At 38.4% G+C, this 21,657-nt stretch overlaps 3 protein-coding genes across 3 annotated transcripts; 2 read left to right on the top strand and 1 right to left on the bottom strand.

Annotated features, from left to right (window-relative positions):
* Positions 1-747: 747 nt before the first annotated feature.
* Positions 748-2,288, top strand: LOC111425265 (Cysteine rich with EGF like domains). The gene is made up of 2 exons (XM_023059188.2): positions 748-1,053; positions 1,105-2,288. The coding sequence occupies exons 1-2, from the start codon at positions 907-909 to the stop codon at positions 2,074-2,076; spliced, it is 1,119 nt and encodes a 372-aa protein (XP_022914956.2). The 5' UTR covers positions 748-906; the 3' UTR covers positions 2,077-2,288.
* Positions 2,289-3,640: 1,352 nt separating this feature from the next.
* On the bottom strand, positions 3,641-8,516 carry LOC111425360 (ubiquitin carboxyl-terminal hydrolase 8-like). Its single transcript, XM_023059339.2, has 8 exons — positions 8,363-8,516; positions 8,195-8,302; positions 7,841-8,148; positions 5,929-6,091; positions 5,720-5,879; positions 4,253-5,667; positions 4,030-4,203; positions 3,641-3,951 (listed from the first exon to the last, which is right to left on the bottom strand). The coding sequence occupies exons 2-8, from the start codon at positions 8,290-8,292 to the stop codon at positions 3,831-3,833; spliced, it is 2,439 nt and encodes an 812-aa protein (XP_022915107.2). The 5' UTR covers positions 8,293-8,302; positions 8,363-8,516; the 3' UTR covers positions 3,641-3,830.
* Positions 8,517-11,098: 2,582 nt separating this feature from the next.
* LOC111425484 (neurogenic locus protein delta) lies at positions 11,099-19,797 on the top strand. Its single transcript, XM_023059533.2, has 7 exons — positions 11,099-11,405; positions 11,616-11,837; positions 13,312-13,363; positions 15,382-15,624; positions 15,803-15,863; positions 16,960-18,462; positions 18,579-19,797. The coding sequence occupies exons 1-7, from the start codon at positions 11,346-11,348 to the stop codon at positions 18,697-18,699; spliced, it is 2,262 nt and encodes a 753-aa protein (XP_022915301.1). The 5' UTR covers positions 11,099-11,345; the 3' UTR covers positions 18,700-19,797.
* The last annotated feature ends 1,860 nt before the right edge of the window (positions 19,798-21,657 follow it).

Here is a 21,657-nt window from a genome sequence, read left to right as displayed (position 1 = left end):
TTCCAGTGTATATTCCGAATGGTTTTGTTGATATACATCTGTCGCCATCTATATCACGACGCCCCAACTTATAATTCAATATAAAATTACCCTGAATTAGTTTTGTCTCTTTTTTAAAAATATCATATTTTAATTAATATAAAATAATTTTAACGGAGTTTTATATTGTGTAATTGCAGCAGTTCTCAAACAATTTAGCGAACATTTATATATTGCGTAGCGTAGCTGATACATAATTATATCAGAATATCATATTAACTATTAACACTATTAATGGAAAGCAATAAAGTGTTTGCAATAGACTAAGTAGCCTGCAATACTGGTGACTAAAGACTAAATGCAACCAGTGAAAGACTAGATCCCTTTATAGAAAGTCTACAGAAAACGCTTTCAGAACACTAGATATTGGTGTCAGAAGACTAGATACTGCTTTGCAAATGACTAAATGCTGCTAGTAGAAGACTAGATAGTTCTAAGAGACGATTATATTACCTTTGCAAAATAGATACTGCTGGCGCAAGAAGACTAGATTTTAGTGGTACAAGACTAAATATTGGTAGTAAAAGTCTAAATCCTCCTTATAGATCCCAATTATAATCTCTACCTTACAAAATGTCTAAAAATATATAAATAAAATAATTTTTTCCTTTGAATCTAAAAAATTTGAGCAAATAATTAATAAAATAACTATTAATTAATTACAAGTTAAATGGTAAAAAATTTTCTGATAAATAACTCATTCCCCCTCTCCTCCGCAATAATAACAATCGCCAATCAAACACCAACACGCCAAAACACAGCACTTTAAACGTTTTACTGTACAGTTCGGTGAAAAACGTTGATTTCTGACATAAATCAATTGAAATATTATGCTCATCGTGTACCGGTTGTAAACGTGGACGAGAAATGAGTAAATTCGTTGTGTTTATCGCCACTCTGGTTGTTCTAACCTCACTTTTCGCGATTGTAACCTCAAACAAGAAGGAACAAGTGAGACAACGCCGGTATCCGCCATGCAGTGCATGTAAAATCTTTATAAATTCATTCAAAAAGGTATTGTAATATTTTTTTAATTCAATATAAAAATATTAATTTTATTGTTAGGGTATGGATAGAACGGCGAAAGGACATCATGCAGGTGGTGATACAGCTTGGGAGGAGCAAAAGTTGGGTTCATATTCAAAAAGTGAAATTCGATTAGTAGAAATTCAAGAAAAGGTTTGTTTGGATGTAGAGGAAGGACGTGATCAATGTTATGCATTACATGAAGAACATGATGCAATTATTGAGGAGTGGTGGTTTAATCTACAAGATGAAAAGCCAAATATTTATGAGTATTTTTGCATAGAAATGTTGCAACATTGTTGTCCTGATCACCACTATGGTGCAAATTGTACTCCTTGTGCTGGATTCCCTGATAATATTTGTAATAATAATGGTAAATGCAAGGGGAGTGGAACTAGGAAGGGTAGTGGGCAATGTGCTTGTGATGATGGTTATGCAGGGGTCACATGTAATGAGTGTGATAATAAATCTTATGAAGCTTATCGTGATGATAAGAAGCTTTTATGTTCACCTTGTCCTATATATTGTGATGGGGCTTGTACAAAAGAGGGTTGTGAAAAATGTGCGCCTGGTTGGATACCTGGTGCTGAACCAGGAACTTGTTTAGATATCAACGAGTGTGCTGGACCTAAACCAGTTTGCACACCTCTCCAATTTTGCGTTAATACTGATGGATCTTATAGATGCCTTGAGTGTGATAAAGCTTGTACTGGATGCATTGGTGATGGTCCCGACATGTGTTTGCGTTGTGCCAAAGGTTTTAGGATGGTAGATAAGATTTGTATTGATGAAGATAAAGAGAATAGACATAATTACGTTTATTGGACCAGAATAATAACCTATCTTGGTTTATGTGTTTGTACCTGCATTATTTTACAGCGCAATGTTGTACTTGCTGGAATTATTGGGTTGTGTGTTGCCGTGTATATTGCAGTTTCAGAATATATACTCAACTCTCCACCTACACCTATATCAGCGGAAATTCCTCAAAGATTCTTCCAAGATTCGTGATAAGTTAAAAAAGATTTTTCATTCATTCCTATTCAAATTTAGCGAATGAACCAATTTAGTGATTTTTTTTAGATAAATTTTTGAGTTCATAAACAACTGTGCGTGTAGACGAATAAATGTATTTATTTTTTGTTATGTTTCTGTTTTTTTTTTTGTAAATTATTGTTATTTTATTCAAACCAAATAAATGAATTTACGAATAAAACGTTTAATATTTTTTTTAATAAATTTATAAATATCAACTGCATGCCCTTCCAAATGAACATTTCGGTTTATTATATAATATTAAATGACAAATTTTGATGATTTATACGCGAGGTGAAAATAGAAGTATGTAAAATGTTGCTGCCAGAGTTATTAATATGCGCGGTTTGTTGGAACGTATTGAGACTAAAAAAGTAAAATTTTGAATCTCGGCCCAGCTTTACGTCACAAATATGGGAGATTTGAGTCAAACGAGAAAGTATAGAGAGTCGAACAGACCTTGATATGTCTCAATAATAGTGTTCGTCTCTCGGCTAGAGATGTCGTCAGCTGGCACACATGGATCGTAAATAATCGTTTATTCGTCGCTGTTTATTTGGACGAATTTAAACGCGTTTATTTAAATTAGAACTCGTTCCAACTGTATAATTAGTACGTAGAAAGTTGGTTTAGATGAATCTCGTAAAGCTGACCCGTTCTCATTGTAATCCCAAAATGCTTTTTAACGTGTTCGCTCTGAGTACCCTAGGTAACTACTAATCTTGTTTTAACCCATTAGTACGTAGTTTTTACTAACAAAATAATATTCTTGTTTAGTGTTCCATGTGGCTTGTCATGAGTGTTATATATGTGGCGGTGAGGATGGTCAGTATAGTTGTACAGAGTTCAACGCAAGTTATAAAGAAGTGTGTCCCCAAGGGGTGGCAAGTTGCAGTTTACACATCAACGGTTAGTAATTTCTTCGCCCGCGTCGTTGCTCCCTTTTGCTGTAGAGCGTGTTTTTTAGGGAATGAGGTGATTGCTCGGATGTGTGGGGAGGCTACGAACTTAACTGATTGCAAAGTAGCCAACAAAATTAAATATTGTTACTGTGCTGCTAATCTGTGTAATGGTGACACTAACCTGGGGTTTGAATCTGACGATGAAGATCTTACAGAACATGGGAGTGGATATGACACCACAACTACTACAACAATAGTTGAACCGTCCACAGTTACACCAAGATCTAACAATTCTAACAGCCTCAAAGCGACCCTGTATCTGTTTTTGTATTGTTTGATTTTTATTTGATAGGAATTTAGCTATTGCTTTTACCAAACAGTATTATGTTTACCAGTCTTCCGACGCTTTTATGCAAACTTTTTTACTAGTCATTGTATTACTTGAGATTGCTTAGCTTGCCTTAGTACAAAACATGTTCGAAAGGACGGCAGCTTTTGGTGCTAAATATTTTTATATACTCACTGTATTTTATACAGTCTCGTCAATTGATACTTCCACAAACAATATACTCGTATATTTTATATTTTATATACTCTTGTACACTGTGTGTAATTTTAAAGGGTGAAAATAAACAGTATTAATTTGCATTTTTCGTTTTATTTAGTAAATTTATATTAAACTAATAATAATTTATGGGGAATAATACTTTAAATGCGTGGGAGTAAACAAATATCGATTTACAACAGCGGAATAAACATTGCTTATTGTGACTAGGTAACGTAGTAACAAATGTATAAAAATAGTCAATCTGCGATATCACAAGTTTTTCACAAGAACCCAACCATTTTCTCATCAACAAGCTGATAGAATAGTAAATACACCTCCTTTTCGTAAGTAGTCGGAGTCAAATCGATAGGACGAACCATTTCGTCATTAAGCTCATACCACCTTAAACCAAAAAATTTAATTATTTCATTTAACCCTGGAAGGTCGAGCCGTCCAGTGTTAAAAAGAATACCTACTAACCTGTTATCAAGAATATTTTGGCAAGCAGCGGTGTAATGACCAGACGATAAAGAGCCTTGATGCAAACATAAACCCCAAAGTTTATATCTAGCTTTTCCAAATATTAATCCATCCAAGGGATAGGAACAACTTGTAGTTTTCTTCACGTACACCCCATCTCGATTTGCAGTGTAACTAAAAAAAAAAAATTTAATAAAAATGATTTAAATTTAGTAATAATTACCGTTTCAATAAAATCGTTAAAATCCTAGGTAGATAAGTTACTTTTCGATCAAACGCAGACGGTTTCTCACAATCATTACAAAACAATGTATTAACATCACAAGTTGTCATAAAAACATGCACCAATTTTTCCAAAGAAGTATTACCTCTCAAAGGCATATCAAGAATGAGCACATTTTCAGTCTCAAATCGCATCTCGCGTTTTAAACATTTCTGACACTCGGTGTCCATACGAATTTGATGGTAAAAATTATTAATAAAGAATGATTCCTTTTGCTGTGTAAGTCGATAAAACGACGTACGATCTGCAGGCAAATATCGCGCCATCTCCGGAATATCACGGGCTACATCATCGCTCAAATAACTAAATACAATCATGAAAAACTCGTTAGCATCTTCGTGATTGCCTCTGCGAAAATCTGGGTACAAACGAGTTATGGCATTGTAGAAAGTGGTCGGTCTAACCGCGCTACTATGACCCATCCACATTTGTTTAATAAGATCGCTAAATTCCAAGATTAATTTTGGGTGTTTAGTGGTTATTTCGTTTCTGTATTCACCACTTATACAATAATATCGTAAATATGGAATATGACGCAAACATTGGATAATGGAATTCATGTAACAACTATTTTTTATGTTAACTAATCCGTTTAAACCTCTGTCAGAAGAAATAGGTTTAAGAGGTTTTGTAGCGCGGTTTACTTTTGGTGGAATGAGTTTTACCAATTCTGGCGGTGGTGGTCTTTTTACAATTTCTTCAGAAGGCACTGGTTTATTATGCGAGGAATCGCCTACTATCGGTTGTGGTTTCTTTTCCTCCTCTTTTTCTTTCTCACCTTCTTCCAATTCGTACTTCTTTAATTCTTCGGCTACTTTACGCCGCTTTCTAGATACATCAACAATGCTTCTTTCAAGATGTAGCAGCTCCGGGCGATTAAAATAATCAGATTCATTCAACTTATGCGTTTTCACTTCTTTTATCATTACTTTCTTCATTTCATCTTTTCTTTCGTAATGAGCACGTCGTTGCAAATCACAAGATGCTCTACTGTATTCCAGTTGTTCCTTTTCAGATGAAGAATATTCCGAACTTTGCATCATTATTAAAAGATTTTCTTCAAATTGTAACAATTCTTTTTCGGTTGTCTCAATTATTTGGCATAATTTAAGAAGCTCCAAGAACATGTTTTCTAATATATCCTTAGGAGTCACACTTACGATTGACGTGTGACCAAAACGTTCCATTGGAGGATAATTAATCGCATCCAAATTCAAGATATCATCCAAATCGCCATAACGATCAGTACAAACAACATGCGGATTTGTACTGTGTGTCGGGTACATATCAACAAAATCGACGTATCCGCCGTTAAGTACATATGGAGCATGATTGTAATTTTTGTTAACATCCCACTGCAAAATAATAATTAATTTTGAATAATAAAGAAAATATTATTTATATTACAAGTGTTAATATATCGTTTAGAATTTTTAACTTGGATGTTTGGAAGCTTTCTTTCACCGTGTCGTTGTCCAATAACAAAATGTAGATGTATTCATCACGTTTTGCAAATTTATCTTTCGTTACTTTATCCAACTTTTCTTCTAATTTAAAAGCGGACAATCTACAAATAATAATATGAGGATTGAACCTTCTATAATGTCAAAACTTACCCTCTTTCAATAAGATTATTATCAATATTAATTAAATGATAATTTCCATTTAATTTTGATTCATTGAAATGCGTCGAAGATCTAATATCAATAATTAACATATTTTCAGCAACATTAGGCAACTCTTGATACAATTGTTGAGATGAAATAAAAATATCATCACCTAATGTGAAATGAAAATCATTGTTATACAGTGTTTGACTTAAAACTCCCAGGCTAAGTATCTCTGGAGCGGCTGTTCGACCACTATGGATAAACGTATTTCCAATAATATGTGTTAACCGTTTGAAATATCAAAAAAAGTTTCAAACAAAATCTCTGCGTGATATTTGATTAATTATTGTTAATTACCGAGATTATTAGGAAGCATTTTTAAAAGGGCTTAGAAGAGGTGTAGATAATTATTAAACGAACACTTTTACTCAATAATAAGATTTTTTGATATTTCATTAAATAAAGAAATTCCCACGCTGAAATATTGTAATAATTTGTATTCAATGGTAGATAGAGTACGCACGATCTCGCTAAAACTGGTTCGCCACACCACCAATCCTTTGAGGGCGGGGCTAATACAAAAATTAAGAAATTATTACAATATTTCGTCGTGGGAATTTCCAATTTTCCTCCTTTATTTTATGAAATATCAAAAAATGTTATTTAAAAAAAGTGTTCATTAACAATAATTAATCAAATATCTCGCAGAAGATTTTTGTTTGAAACTTTTTTTGATATTTCAAACGGTTAAGGCGTATTATTCAAAATACGTTTGTCGGAGCGGTCGTAGTATTGTTACAATACGCTTTTATTAGGTGCAATCGAAAACTATGCAACTTTCCTTATCAACATTGATTTGAAAAACTTAGTAGTTTCGAGACAATTAAGAAGATAAGTTAAATGTGATTTTAATTTACGGTGAATGTCGTTGATAAATTTATCCACAAACATTACCAATTTTGGAACATTTAAGAAACATAAAAGACAGAGAGAAAAACGAGTTTGAGCGATATTCGTTGAGTTTTGGCAACTTGCTGAATAATATTCTGTGGTGCAATGAAAGTAGTTCCATAATAATGGAATAGTATGCAAGCTAAACAATCGATATTGGTCTTAAGACAACCTCCTTTTAATCAACAAGTCACCTGGAGTTTAAGCGACTCATCCAATTTTCATATTTTTCTCGATATTGTCGCATCTGAGAGCAAAAATGAAAGAGAGCAATATTGTTAAGAATAAAATTTGCTATAACTATTGTTTCAAAAGTTTTTATGTAATATGCTCCGTTTCCAAAATGTTACCATTATACAATAAATTCATCTAATTTTCATATTTTTTTCGATATTGACGCATCTGAGAGCAAAAATGAAAGAGAGTCCAGGTGAAACTCAGAGTACGTGCATGAAAATGGAAGTAATTATTATTATGGTGAAAAATTTATTTGGTGACCTAGAACGTAATTCTGTTTTTTATTTTGTTAATGTTTTGTTATTTATGTTAAAAAATAATGTTGAGACCACCTTATTGGTTTATATGAATAATTTTATTTCAATCCTATTCTTCTTTAAAGTTAAAAATCTTCGAATCTACTAAATATTGAAATCAATGTTAACACATCTTGCGCGGGCACTTTGCCGCCAAAGTTTAGTCGTTTAGTCGTTTCCCGCTCAAGATGTGAAATCCGCGCAAAACGAGTTTAGTCGCTTCCCGCGCAAAATGTGTTAATAAAGAAAGTTGCACATGCTCTATCACATACACCTAATAAAAAGTTAGTGATGAAGGGAGTTTCTTTTGATTGCAGCGCCATCTTTATTTTTGTATAATGAATAATAATTCTTACAAAACTAAGATATCTCAACCCATTTCAGAGATACTTGGCGTGGGAGTTTTATGTTAAATTTGATTCAATATGATTTACCAAATATATTAGAAACACTTTTATCATCGACTTTAATTGTTGTGGTTGGTTCTTCAGGTACTTCACTTAATTTTTTCTGAGCCAATTGATCATAACGTCTTTGAAGAGATTTTTGAAGTTCTGTGTATAGTTCGCCAACTTCCTTTCGCATGGAGTCAAATTGGAGCTGCACGAAATGCTTGTCGGTGTCACGACGATAAATGACTTCAAGTAGTTTCAAAAAACGGAATGAGTAGATGTAGGCCAATTCGTTATCTTCCCTGCTTTGATTGATCTGGTGATACATTTGCTTCGCCAGTTTGTACAAACTAAATTTTAGGTTAATATTTTTATTGTGTAAAAATTAAAACTTACCCTGCTGGTTTAGACTTGTACATGCTTTGAAAAGCAGGCGTAGTAGCCTGCTTATTCAATTCATCCATGCACTTGGCGTAATGTAAATCAACAGGCATTTTGGAGTTGCTTTAAAAAAAGTAATAAACATAACCTCATCTTTGAATTAAGGATTAACATTCAATTTACCTCCTTTATATGTGTTCTCAATAATAAAATAATTATGTTGGAATTACATTTAATCGGAAAAGGTTGTTTTTATTTTATTTTGATCACAACACTTAAAAACATTAACTTAGTTGTTTACATTACTAACAAATTCGACCATTTCACATCAACTATAGGAAACTACCTTATCGACAACATATCGACACAATTTTACAGGAACCTGTAAATAAGTTACTTTATTACCGGCATATTTAAATTTAAAGAATAGTATTAATTAATGAAAATTTGTTGGGTGTCCAGTAGAACGGAGTGTTCCAGAAAACGCAAAATTTACATACTCGCAATGCATGAGGGACCGTCTAAAGCGGCATCCTGCACATTTGAATACAATGAGTGGATTCGCTTCCTGTGCCCCGAAATCGAATTATCGCGGCGCGACGAAATCGGAATCACCAAACTAGGGGGGAAGAGAAAAAAGGGGTTGGTGTTTCTGAACGCCTGATTTATTGCTGCCCATTTCAATCATAAGTACCGAATAATGGCTATTGTGTCATAAATCTCGGGCAATATGGCCTAACTCTACGTTACGTGTATGTACATTTTGATGATTGTACCGGTACGTTGCTGCCGCTACCAGACGGAACCCCAAGTGAAGAGCCCCATTAGATAACAAAGTGCCGGTTTGGTGCGCATCCGTCCAGTGCAGGACTTGAGGAAAACTTGGGTGGAACTCGGCGAACCGTTAACATTAAGAAAGGGTTCATTTAGAATACTCGTTTCTTTAAATATCAAGTTGTATTAAGTTTTTATAAAAATTATCGTTTAAATTGATTTTAAAGAAAACAAAATATACGTATTAATATCATAAATATTAACATCATAAAAATAAAGAGAGCAATTTATTTAATAATCAAGTATTAGATTGATTATTAAATAAATTGAAAAGAAGGAACATGAGATGTTATTAATAAATGAAGAATAGATTAAAGAAATAGAAAAATCTGAAGATTTTCGTAAGATCTACGAGCAAACAACTAGCATCTATGGCATTGTGGGGCTGTCAAATGGGTGATATATCGACGCCGGTCGGTTGAGAAGGCCCTTTTGTGGCACCGGGCGTCTTGGAGCGTGCAGCAGGCGTCTTTGACACGGTCGATGGTTTTGACAGGGCCTCGGCCGGCCCTGCGCGCACTCCGCGGAGGGAAGCAGCTGTCTGCGCGTCCACTCATGCTTGCATGGATGAACATCCACGTGGCCAGCGGATGGATTAGCTCCGTAACAGTACGCCCCAGCCTACGTTGCCATTCGCCAAGTGGCGACCAAAGAGGGCTAAAAAATAGACGACGCCGAAACGGCTTTTGGGGCCGCCTTCTCCGGATCTTGCGCCTTCTGCCGGCTGCGTAGAGATTTTTTTCCTCCGGAAGTGCCCCCGATTTTCTTCGCGACACGTTTCCTGTGGCGTAAAAAAATAGGATGTTCCATAAAAAACAACCCTAAATACATAAATCAAATCATTTTTATCAACTCTATTTTTAAATAACTCCTCCATCATAACTGTCAAAATGAAACATTTTTACTTTGATATATTTAGTAATAATCTATTCTAAGAGTAAGATTTTCGAAAAAGATAGATTTGTTAATAGACGGCGCCACAGAACATACATCGATTTTAAAAATAGAATCATTTAACTCCGTAAACGATATTTGTCCAAGAATCCTCGTACGCAATTTAGAAACGAAAAGACCTTGTACGAAGATCGATATTTATAAAAGAGCGAAAGCATGAGTAACATCTTCAGGTAGTCGAGCACTTACATAAGGCGTTATTACTCATGTTCAACATCATCCCAGCAGGATTCGGCTTTTTTCCTGCTTAGTATAGTGCCGTCTTCCGTGGGAACAGGTAGCGCTTATTGATATCTATATTTTTCGAAACAAATTCTCGCGCGTATTTGCATATTGTTTTTCCGTCAATTTTTTTTTACCCGTTTAATTGGAAGATCGTGAGATCCGCGTCGGTACGGCGTCCCGTATTCCCGACGACGAGAATCGGAAGGACCTGCGTAGCTCAGAAGTAGGTTGTGTATTTTTAAAGCGGTTGCGAAATTCCAGTCGCGAAACGCGATTTCGAATCAACCTATCCCGCGAGAGACGCATGGGAAAGCATCTCTCTATTTTGCATCGAATTGGATCTTTTCCAAAACATTAACAACTAATCAATTTTAATTCGGACTTTATTATTAATTATTATTTATTATTTATACAAATATTCATTTGGGTATTGTTTTGATGTTAGGTGTTTAAATGGAAAAAAAATGGTACTCTTATGTAGTAATGGTGTAGGGCGAAAAACAATACCTGTAGAATGTTTGTGTAAGTGTCTGTGTATGGTGGGTGTTTTGATGAGGGTGGCACAGCGTCCCGAAATAGGTTAAGGAGACGCCGTGGACGCGGAGGACGTCGAATATACACGCATACGTGGTGTATGTAGTTCAAGAGTATTAAGGAGATGTAAAGGTATATTAAAGAAAACGGTGGCGTATGGGGAAGGTGTATGGTATAGACAGGACGAAACGTCAGGAGTAAGAAGAGCCCAGGAGCAGGAGGCAGGAGCAAAAGGAGCAGCTGGCAGCCTTCGCATTAAAACGGGCAGGCTGCATCGAAGGGTAGCGGGTAGCACGGTCCCAGAGCGGAAGCACAGGACCCCTTAGAGCGCTCCCCTCCCTCGAACCAGACGCTACCACACGGTCGTCCTGTCGCGCCGCTCGCGGACACGGACGCAGTCTGCACTCGGCGTCCGCGTCGCAACGATCTCCACGATCTCACTACTAAAACAGAGTTCGTCCGCGTCTACGGCGTTTACGTGAGTTACGGTGATGTGCCGTTATGGGTTCCCCAAAGTGGTCTAGTGCTGTGACACCGTGATCAAACGAACCCGCCGAGTTATAACAACCCGAATTTAAAGCTTATGGCGCGCTGTTCCAGTCGACGCTGTTGCTGAACCATGGATTCCCGGATTTCTTGCTGTTTTCTATTCGGATTATTCATCATCTTTATCACTAAGGTAACCAACGATTCACCCTCCCCTTAAATAAATCATCAACAAATCCTTGAAGAAGAAGCATTGATAACTCGGGGATCTTTGGCAATGCTTCCTCTCAATCATAACAACCCATAATAAAGTATCACCACCCTTAATCATCATCATCTTTCAAAAGCCATTCATTTTAAAAACTTCCTCAATTGACGCCGGATGTTTTTTGGGATTCCCCAGGTCGACGCTGCCGGCGTCTTCGAGTTGAAGCTACTGTCATTCACCAACCAAACCGAGGATTGCGACCCACCATCGTGTCCAGCTCGTTTTCGGGTCTGTCTCAAGGAGTACCAAGTGAAAATCGACGCGGCATCTCCGTGCACCTTCGGCAACGTCGTCACGTCCGCCGTCGAGGACGGCTACGCCACCCCAATTAGGATACCATTCGACTTCACCTGGCCGGTAAGAATTCCTGCGCCGGCGGTGCGTGCACAATTTTGCGCCACCTGCCTCCGCGCGACCGACTCGTACGAGGATTAACCGTCGAGGCCCCGGAACGGCCAAAGAATAAAAAAATAAAATATACAAAAAAAATGCTGTATGCGGGCTACATCTTTGTACGTTTGTTTTCTCAGTCAAACTTAATAATATATATGCTTTAAAAGCATTATAAATAAGAAATCATATATTCTTAGTGTATCAAAGGAAACGAGTTGAAAACAATATGACCCTCGTCGTTTATGTAAAAGGGTTGTCCATCGTTTCGGTCTAGCGCATATCATACCGTTGAGACGGTTAAAGAAATAATTCAAAAAAAATCTTTAGATTTGCAACTTTCATCCAAATCATTCACCCCTATTCACCCTCCCCCTTTTTGCGAATACTTATTTATCAACCCCGTCATAAATACAATAAGTAAACGCGGGTACACCAGCACGGTTCTTTAAAAAGAAAAATGAATGGGTTTTAACAGTAACCGACCCTCACCCTTCTATAATATAATTCCATAAGTCTTTGAAAAATTAAAAAAAAAAAATGTAAGATTGACTTGATTTGTTTTTGCTTCTTTTAACATTACAAAGTTTGACCGAGAAAATAAATCTGGATACCCTCCAAAACGATCTAAAATTAACGAAACTGGACGTTTTAGTGTAAATATTAAATGTGTTGCTGATTTTGATAACAACATTATATTATGGTAATGTTGTGTTTGATAACGAGATGAAAGTAATCTAGTTAAAAGTATAAAATAAGATGAAATAAAAGTGTTTGGAGTGAAAATGAAGTTGAACGAAGCGCGATCGATCCGTTCGCTTTCAGAATCGGTACGGAGTACGTCGGGATGAGGTCCGTCCGGAGATTGGACCACGAGATTGTTGTCGAGAGTGTACTTATTTCCGCTCGAGAATTTTGTTACTTATTATACGCGGTTGAAACAGGTCTCCGTGGGAACCTTACCTTGTGTATAAATTCAAATTAATTGTAATTTAGATTTATCGATCCTATCGGGTGCGGTATTTTTTTATTTTTTTTTATTTAATTCTCTTTCGACTTTCGCAAACGTCGACGGTTCGCGAATTTCTAAAACGAAAAAGAATCTAAATATTTTCACCGATACGGTAAAATTCGAAAGCGTGGAGCAATTTGAAGATGTTACGTTCTTCCTACGCCGTCGTTTCGCAACGACGGATTCCTGCTACGCGCCGCCCGCTTTTAAAAATAATTAGCGCTTTGATATTTATACCGGAGCCGTCTTATATAACCGATTATAATTACCGACTTTTCAATTACGTACCGTTTCTCAATATTATTGTAACACAATGCGCGAGAAGAAGATCCTCCATGCGCGCCCCAACGTCTCTTTACCACTCTCTACATTGTTTATAGTGAAAGTTGTTTTCTCTTTGACCAAAAAATGTTATTTCTTTTTTTACAGAGCTCGTTTTCGCTCATCGTCGAAGCTCTAAATGGCAATTCCACGGTTGACGGTAAGTCACTACTTTATTTTCTCATTTTTTTTTGTAGTAATCAACTCATTATCTACGCCAACCATTATTAAATTTATCCCGAGTAAAAGTATTGTTTTAAAAAACTAATCGCAAAATTTTCCGTTATTATAAAAATCAGAACAAAATTAAACTTAAAGCGTTTAATTCATTTTGTATTTTTAATCCGTGAAGTTAAATTAACACGGCAAAAAGCGGTGTTATTCAATTTTGGTTATTTCATTAGATTTTAAACGCTCTAAGGGTTATTAATATTCAAACTAATTCAAACAAATTCATATTATATCTAATTGAAGTTAGATTAATAAACAAAAAAAATTTTTTTTTTAAATGAAATATTTTCTAAAACATTAAACGGTGGAAGAGAGTTTGTGAGAGAGTCCGAAAAATGACTATAAGGCTTTCCAGTGTGCGTGTATCGTAAATGTGTTGTGTGTACGTGTATGAGTGTGTGTGTATAGAGGGGAGAGCATGAGAGGACGGTTATTTTGTATAGCACCTGGCCGGCGTACAGTTAGCGCCATTAAAAAGTAACCCCAAGAGTTATTTAAACAATTCTTTTCTTCTTATCGGGAAACGCAGCTGCCCAGAATTTCCCGGTTCGTCCGCGCAAGGTAAGAAACGGAAGCGTCATATCTCGAACAAATTTTGACAGCTGGTCCGCACGTGCGACGCTCTTCTCCTACGGAATAAAAACCGATAACTACATCGGTTACGTAGAGATTTTTTAAAATTTTACCTAAAGATGTAAAGAAGCGAGCAAAGAAAAATGTAAAAGTGTAAAGAAAAAAGTATGGGAAGTAAAAAATATATATGAGATTTGGTCGGGTTTGCGGGTTTCCTCGTTTATTTAGTGTAAAAATTGCGATTGAATTGAAATTTCCCCCGCCCGCGCTTTAACGGGTCCCCGTTAATTAAAAGTAAAGAGAACCGTCTCGTTCTCAGCATTTCTCGGCGGTTCCCGTACGGTTTTTAGAAAAAAAAAATACTCGCGAGTGAACCTTTTAGATTTTCGAACGGCCCGGGACCGGATATCCTGCCCTTTGCAGAGCTCCCCCTAATATGGAATATTATCTCAGACTTCCTCCTCGGCGCGGCAACATGATAAGAAGGCTCTCTTCCCGCACCTGAACTCGTTTTATTGAAGAAAGAGAAAAGGAAAATAATCATCTCCCATTGGGACGTTTCGTCGTTTCTGAAGAGATTTGAATCAGGGCCGGCCAAGGCTTAGAATAAAAGGTGTCTTAGTGTAGCCAAGTACACCGGATACAGCTGCGCCCGACTCCGACAGGGCGCGGGGATAATGCAGGTGTACTCGCACATTTCGTCGTCTCGTAGGACGGGCCTCCGCTCTGTCTGTTTTTACTCGAAGCTACCTGAGAAATCTTCTCACGCGGAAATCTTGGCCATCTGCCGAACAATTGATTAGAACTCGACCTGACCGACAGTTTTGGACAGATGTATAACGTCGGTCAACTTTTTTTCTTCTCCAAAATTTTCTTAATGATTTCTAAAGACTCTTAACTATTACACATACATACACACATATATATATATATCATTAAAAGTTTAGTATTTTAGTCCAAAATATAACCTTGTGAAATAACTTTATGGATACCAAGCTAACTGGATTAAACGGTTCGAATAGGTGAAAATTGAATTGAAACCGAAGGAAATCAAAGGTGGCTTACGCATGACGTTCGTGACCACGCGGCTAATTACTACCACCGGGTTCTTATTTAAAGGTTTACGGAAAGCTAATTAAGCGAAGTGAGAAAAAAACCGACGCTGAGCCGTTTCCGGGCGTATTAATTATTTTAATATAAACCGGTAACTGTACTTAGAGAAATTCCCAAGGAGCGCTTTATGTAAGCGTCATTGTTCACGCGCTACCGCGCAATTAACGCCACTTTTATTGTTATTGTTATTTTATTATTATCCTTATATTATTATTATTATTACTATGATTCATTAATTCATAATTTAAATTTTTTTTGCAGTGTTATTAAGATTGGCAACGCAAACTTGGCTTGAAGTAGGCCAAAAATGGACATCGCATGAAGATACATCCGATGGTTATTCATTGAAAGTAGAATTTCGAGTGACTTGTAACGTGAATTATTTTGGAAAAGGTTGCGAAAACCTGTGTCGTCCAAGGGATGATAATTTTGGTCATTTTACGTGTTCATCCACGGGCGAACGCGTATGCCTCGCTGGATGGCAGGGAGATTACTGCACGAAACGTAAGTACCATATGCCCCCGTGTCCGCCTTTTTCTCCCGAACGCGTGTTCCACTCCGCTGGCTGCTTCTTCAATTATTGCCGCCCCCCTTTCCGCCCTTCGTCGCGCCACTTCCTCGCGTCTTCCGTCCTTCTTCCGCAAAAGCATACCAAAGTTAACGTTGTCTCTTTTTGTTATAGCTCGCTGCAGCCTCGGCTGCGATGAAGTCCACGGCTTCTGCAACGTCCCGAACGAGTGCAGGTAGGATATCTTTCATTCAAAGGGCTTCCCTGGAAGCTACACACGTCCAAAACCGTCCCAGTACCTATGAATCCCACAAGAAATTCTTCCTCGTCGAAACTAGACCGGAATCGTTTATTTGGAAGTTTGTGTCGGAAACGATATCGTTGCTCAATTTAATGGTTCTAGAACCGGTTTTGCGGTTTTTAATACGTTTATCATCCTAAAGGATATAGGAGTTTATAAAAAAAGATCTTCTAATATCGGTACTTCCTGGTTAGGTTTATTAGTAATCTAGCAAATTAGTTTCGTCGGGTTTTGAAATTTTTTAATTATTTATCGGATTTATTGTTTATAGAATGGAAAAAAGAATAATCGTAAAGTAAACTTAAACTTTCTATTATCTTCTTTCTTAGAATTTAAGTGTTCCGATTACCTTTTACCCAACGATACTCTCACATGCAACAGTCTCTTAAGAGAATTGTCACTATTACATTTCAAAAAGGACAAAGACCATAAAATAGTCGTAAATCAGACGTTATAGGATTATAATTATTTTATGCGATTAAATTACGTGAAATAGTTAATGTTGTCGGTTTTATTATTTCCGGTTTGTCTCTTTGATCTATCGAAATCAATTAAAATGGTTAAAAGGTTTTGTTCGGGTCGCCGAAAGTCGGTAAATTTTGTATGATAGGAGTAACCGAAATACGTAATAATAGGAAATAGGAGGAATTGAGGTATTAGATATAGGAGATATAACGGGCGCGCGATCGTCGCTGTCTCTAATGGCGCAGGTACGCGGGAGAGAATTTCCCCGTTCGGGCGCGGAAGATGTGCAGCGCGGAGTACGCGGATTGGGACGGCGACCCGAGGTTAACCTTTCCTTGACCTGCATACTTGAAACCGGGCAGCGTGGGAAACTGTTCTGTGGGCGTGTAACATCCCCCCACCGGTCCCCGCCGGACGCCGCGGGCCCCCGCGCGCCGTCCTTAGCTGCACCGGCGACGCCGGCCGCAACTCAATGAGCCTCCCGATACGAACCGCACGGCTTCCAAATAAATACCCGATTAGAATAATAACGAGACGTGGCGTAACGGCGGCCTCTCTATTCCAGGTGCCAGATCGGTTGGGAGGGTCCCAAATGCAATCAGTGTCAACGATATCCCGGCTGCAACCACGGGACCTGTGTGAAACCTTGGGATTGTCTCTGCGACGAGGGCTGGGGAGGCCTCTTCTGCAACCAGGACCTCAATTTCTGCACCAATCATCGACCCTGCAAGAACGGCGGCACGTGCAGGAACACCGGCCAAGGCAGCTACACGTGCAGCTGTCCTCCAGGATTCAATGGCACCGACTGCGAAAGCACAATCAGCGGATGCAGCCCATCGCGATGTTCCAACGGGGGAACCTGTATCGGAAACGGCACGTCGGTCTCCTGCCTCTGTCCTCCGGGTTTTCAAGGATCTCATTGCGAACAAACCTCGGTTTGCAAAGAAAACCCTTGTCAAAACGGGGGAACGTGTTCGGAAACCGGAAGCGCGTACAAATGCGAATGCCCGGCCGGTTTCGGTGGCGCTACCTGCGAAATCCGGCTCGGCGAGTGCTTCTCGAACCCGTGCAGGAATCAAGGGACCTGCGTTGAGAGTCCCAACGGATACGAATGCAAATGTCTCTCGGGATTCGTTGGGAAATATTGCGAAGTTAACTACGACGATTGTGTAGGAAACCCGTGCTTGAACGGGGGAACTTGTATTGATATGACAAACGAATTTCAATGTAAATGTGTGCCCGGATTCGTCGGAAACCTTTGCGATAAACGAGTCGACTATTGCCTAGCGAAACCTTGTGCTAACGGGGGAACTTGTTTACAACTAACCAACGACTATCAATGTAATTGCGCTCCGCGATTCTCGGGTAAAGACTGTAGCGTCGAAGTCGACGAGTGCAGCGGAAACGTCTGCCAGAACGGCGGAAGTTGCGTGAACAGAGCCCACAGCTTCGAGTGTTTATGCGCCCCAGGATTTAGCGGAAAAGTTTGCGATGAGTCCGCCTCGAGCGTCGCTCCCAGCGCCAGAGTATCGTCCGAATCGAATTTCACCACGGAACACGTAGTCGTTATCGCCACCATTTCCACCTTCGTGCCGCTGCTCGTCCTAGTCGCCGTTGGCGTCATCATTTGTATGAAACACAGGAGGAAACGCGAGAAGGCCAAAGAAGACGAGGAGGCGCGTCTTCAAAACGCTCAAAACACGGCGAGCAGCAGTTTCGCGAAACGCGGCGCCGCGATGTCCGCCGACGCCCACATGATCAAGAACACGTGGGGCAAGTGTACCAACAATGTGCACTCCTCCAACTTAACCTCCCTGGACGATTGCAGTGTGTCTAATGTTAGTGTTAGCGAAGGCGATGCCTTCCCAAAGACATCGCAAGTGATCGACGGCCGGCCAGTGTACAGTTTGCAAAGGACACGATCGCAAAAACAGTTGAACACTGAACCGTTAGTACAGTGCAGGAATCCGTCGACCCATTTAGCTGCCAAGCTACAGGAACCCGACTATGAACACATCAAGCGTTTGTCTGTGATGTCTAATACTTCATCGGCTGTGTGTGGCTCTAGGTAAATATACATTGTTTTATTTTAATTATTATACTCTTATTAAGCAATTAAAAATTAGTACGTTTTTATATAAATATAAAATAATCTAACGGTACCGTTTCTTTTGTCTATTATAGTGATGCCTCATCTCCATATAAAAGGCCAACGGAAAAAGAGTCCAATGGCGTCTATGTGATAGAAGAACACTTTCACCCTCAAGAAGCGTTAGCGACGGGCCTCTTCGCGACCGAGGTCTAGTATCCAAATAAAAAAAACTAACAAACAAAATGAGAAAATGAAACCAGTGCTCTGTAAATATAACTGTATTTATTCTCCCCACTGATTAACTGATAGTTGTGCGTTATTTATGAATGCGTTTTCGAATGTTGAAGTATGTACTTAATAATAATATTGTAATCGTAGTGGACTTCGGCGCTGCGTTAACAGCGACGTCGCCGCGCGGCTCGGCGCTGTCCGTAAATTTAGTTCGTCGCGATACCGCAAAGTGAACCCTCGCAAAATCTTGTTAATGGACATAATTATTTATTAATTTTCTATGCCTTGTAAGATAGTCTTTTTCCTCTTACTTTTAGCGTTTGTTTAGCTTTTGGCCATTGGCACTAGATTTTAGGGTTCATGCACCAAAGATTTTGGCGCCGCGCTCCGCGGCCAACCTCGTTTCTGCGCAGTGGCGCCGCCCGTTCCAGTAAATGACAAGCTACCACGATGATGTTGTGATTTTTTTTACACGCTAAGTCAAAAATTGTGAGATCAAGTGACAAAACGGTCCCACGTAATAAAGACAATGCCATTGACTTTGAATCCGGGAAGAATTTTACAACTTTTTGTGTACATTTAGTGAGCGTTAGTTTATAAGTCTAAATAGCATGTTTTTTTTTTCAAATTATGTTCCTGTTATTATTAATATTATTATTTAAACTAAGTCATTTTATACGAAAGTTTTTCCCGCCCCCTCTTTTTTTTTTTTCTTTCGGGGGCTTTCTGAAAAATCCACAAGGATTAAATTGGGATTTTTTAAAAAGCTCAATCTAATAAGTATTTAGAAATAAAACAGAGAACCGTTTTCAATTCTTTGTACTTATTAATTTCCGACCACTTGTTGTTCCGAATCGCCACCCCTTTTGTTCGTCTTTTATTAATTATTATTATTTTTGTAATATATATTGTACATTTGTCCTTCTTGTAGGAGAGACGACCGTAATCGAGCAAACTTGGTCGCGTCTCAATCCTCCCTTTATTTTTATACGTAAAAATTGAATTAAATTAATTTTGTCGTTGTACGGAGGCGCGTTTGTGCGTCATTTTTTTGATTATATAAAAATACTGTGAAAATAATTTATACTTGTCTTATTTTTTCCACCTACTCCCGTTATATTATTAATAAATAGGTAAGTACACAAAACGATTATCTTTGACAACCGTTCTTGAGAAAATACATGAACATTCAAAGACAAGACGATCAGGCAACATAGGTTGGCATTAAGGCCGGACATAAATCTTTTCTCTAACAAGGTGAGGCTCCCGAGAATGTAATGAAGAAGCAATGCAAACATTAGAGAATTCCTCTTCAAGGATTCAAAAAGAAATATACAAAAACAATTTTGAAACCTTAAAAGGTTTCGTTTGGAGTAATCCATAAAACGTAATAAAATGTAAATCATTTCTTTTTTTGACATTAAAATATACTGTTGGTTGATTAAGTCGCATCTTGGGGAGGTAGTTTCGAAACGATGGCAACCTGGGCCAATAAATTAAGCGAAATCTCTTAAATACCGGCAGCTGCGTAGTTATATAAAGTTTTGCGCGAAGTAGAAAAAGTCGCGAATCTCGGTTTTCATAACACCGAGTGAAAGGAAGACGTCGCAGCGGTTCGAGATCTACCGTCTATTCGAAACGACGTCACCGCAGTACAAAGTGTTGGCATTCCTGCATCTCCTGTCGCCAACGAAAGCTTTGAAAATCGCGGCCTTCGACGAATGACGCGCGCATGCGTCTTGAAGCTACTGGCCGGTTTCTTTTCGAAAACAGATACGGCCTGCTACACGTGCTCCAGTACAGGTGGCACCTCGGGATTCGTAATTCGATCGAACCATCTGCTCGCCCGTTCCCATGAGGTTTTGTTTTTCTACGTTCCGAGGAGAGGAGCACCCACCTTCTCTGCCCCGCGATTTTTATCTCGCTGCTCATAATTTAATGGCGCGCTGCGCAGAAATTATCTTTGCGCGGATTATTTCAAGAGAACACCTACTCACACTTCTCTTTTTAAGAAAACGATTTTTAGCTTTTTAAAGCAGCTGTCACATCTTTACTTTATCATACATCAAATTAACTCGACATTAAGATTCTAATCAAAAGAGGGTTTGTTGTGATTAAATGATACGTTATATGTAAATTTTAAAGTGGTCATCACATTTAATCTTTATTTTCTCTCATTATTTTGATTGGACGGTCGCGGTACATCACTCAACGATAAATGTCTTAGTATTGCAGCTTGCAGAATTATTGCTATCAATCAAAGTATCGAATCGATTCGATTAACTCCCTTATATAACATCTGTTAAAAACACAAATTTGATTACATTATTAGATTCGACTTCCTTTTATATTGATTAATTAAGATTGGAGTCAGAAAGCTGCTTAAGATTTTTTTTCTAAATTATGATCAAGTGAAGAGTTAAGGACTTCCTGTAAACAGGAAGTGTGTTAAAGGTGGCAGTCCTCAAGAAAGAAAACAGCCCTTTTCCCAAGGGAACCAACGGAGGAGCGCGGGTGAGAACAAAGATGCAAATACAAAGAAGAGATTAGAGGCCGAACAGAAGGTTAGAAACGGCTGCTGTACCAATTTATTCGCCGCCAGCTTCTGCTCTCGCAGATGTTTTTTGGGTACCTGCGATCCGGCGACATAAGGCAAGCCGTTGACGAGATGAACATTTGCCCGAGATGAAATTGCGCTGTTGCGGTAAAATAATCGAGCGCCAGGTATGTGCGCTTAAGAGGGGGTGTGGTCTCCACCAAGATTTTTACGACGCACTTCCGGTTCTGCACCCACGTGGGAAACATTTTATAAACCATATGATATTCTCTATCTTAAACGATCCCATATAATACATATATCATTTCCAAATTGAACTCTAATTGGATGAAACACTGTTGCAATTCGTTGGCGAAATTACGTAAAAAAGAGATACGCGCCAG

This window comes from Onthophagus taurus, chromosome 8 (genome assembly GCF_036711975.1).
Source record: "Onthophagus taurus isolate NC chromosome 8, IU_Otau_3.0, whole genome shotgun sequence".
Taxonomy (NCBI): domain Eukaryota; kingdom Metazoa; phylum Arthropoda; class Insecta; order Coleoptera; family Scarabaeidae; genus Onthophagus; species Onthophagus taurus.
The sequence above is the reverse complement of the archived record's forward strand: the minus strand, read 5'-3'. Positions and strand labels throughout refer to the sequence as shown.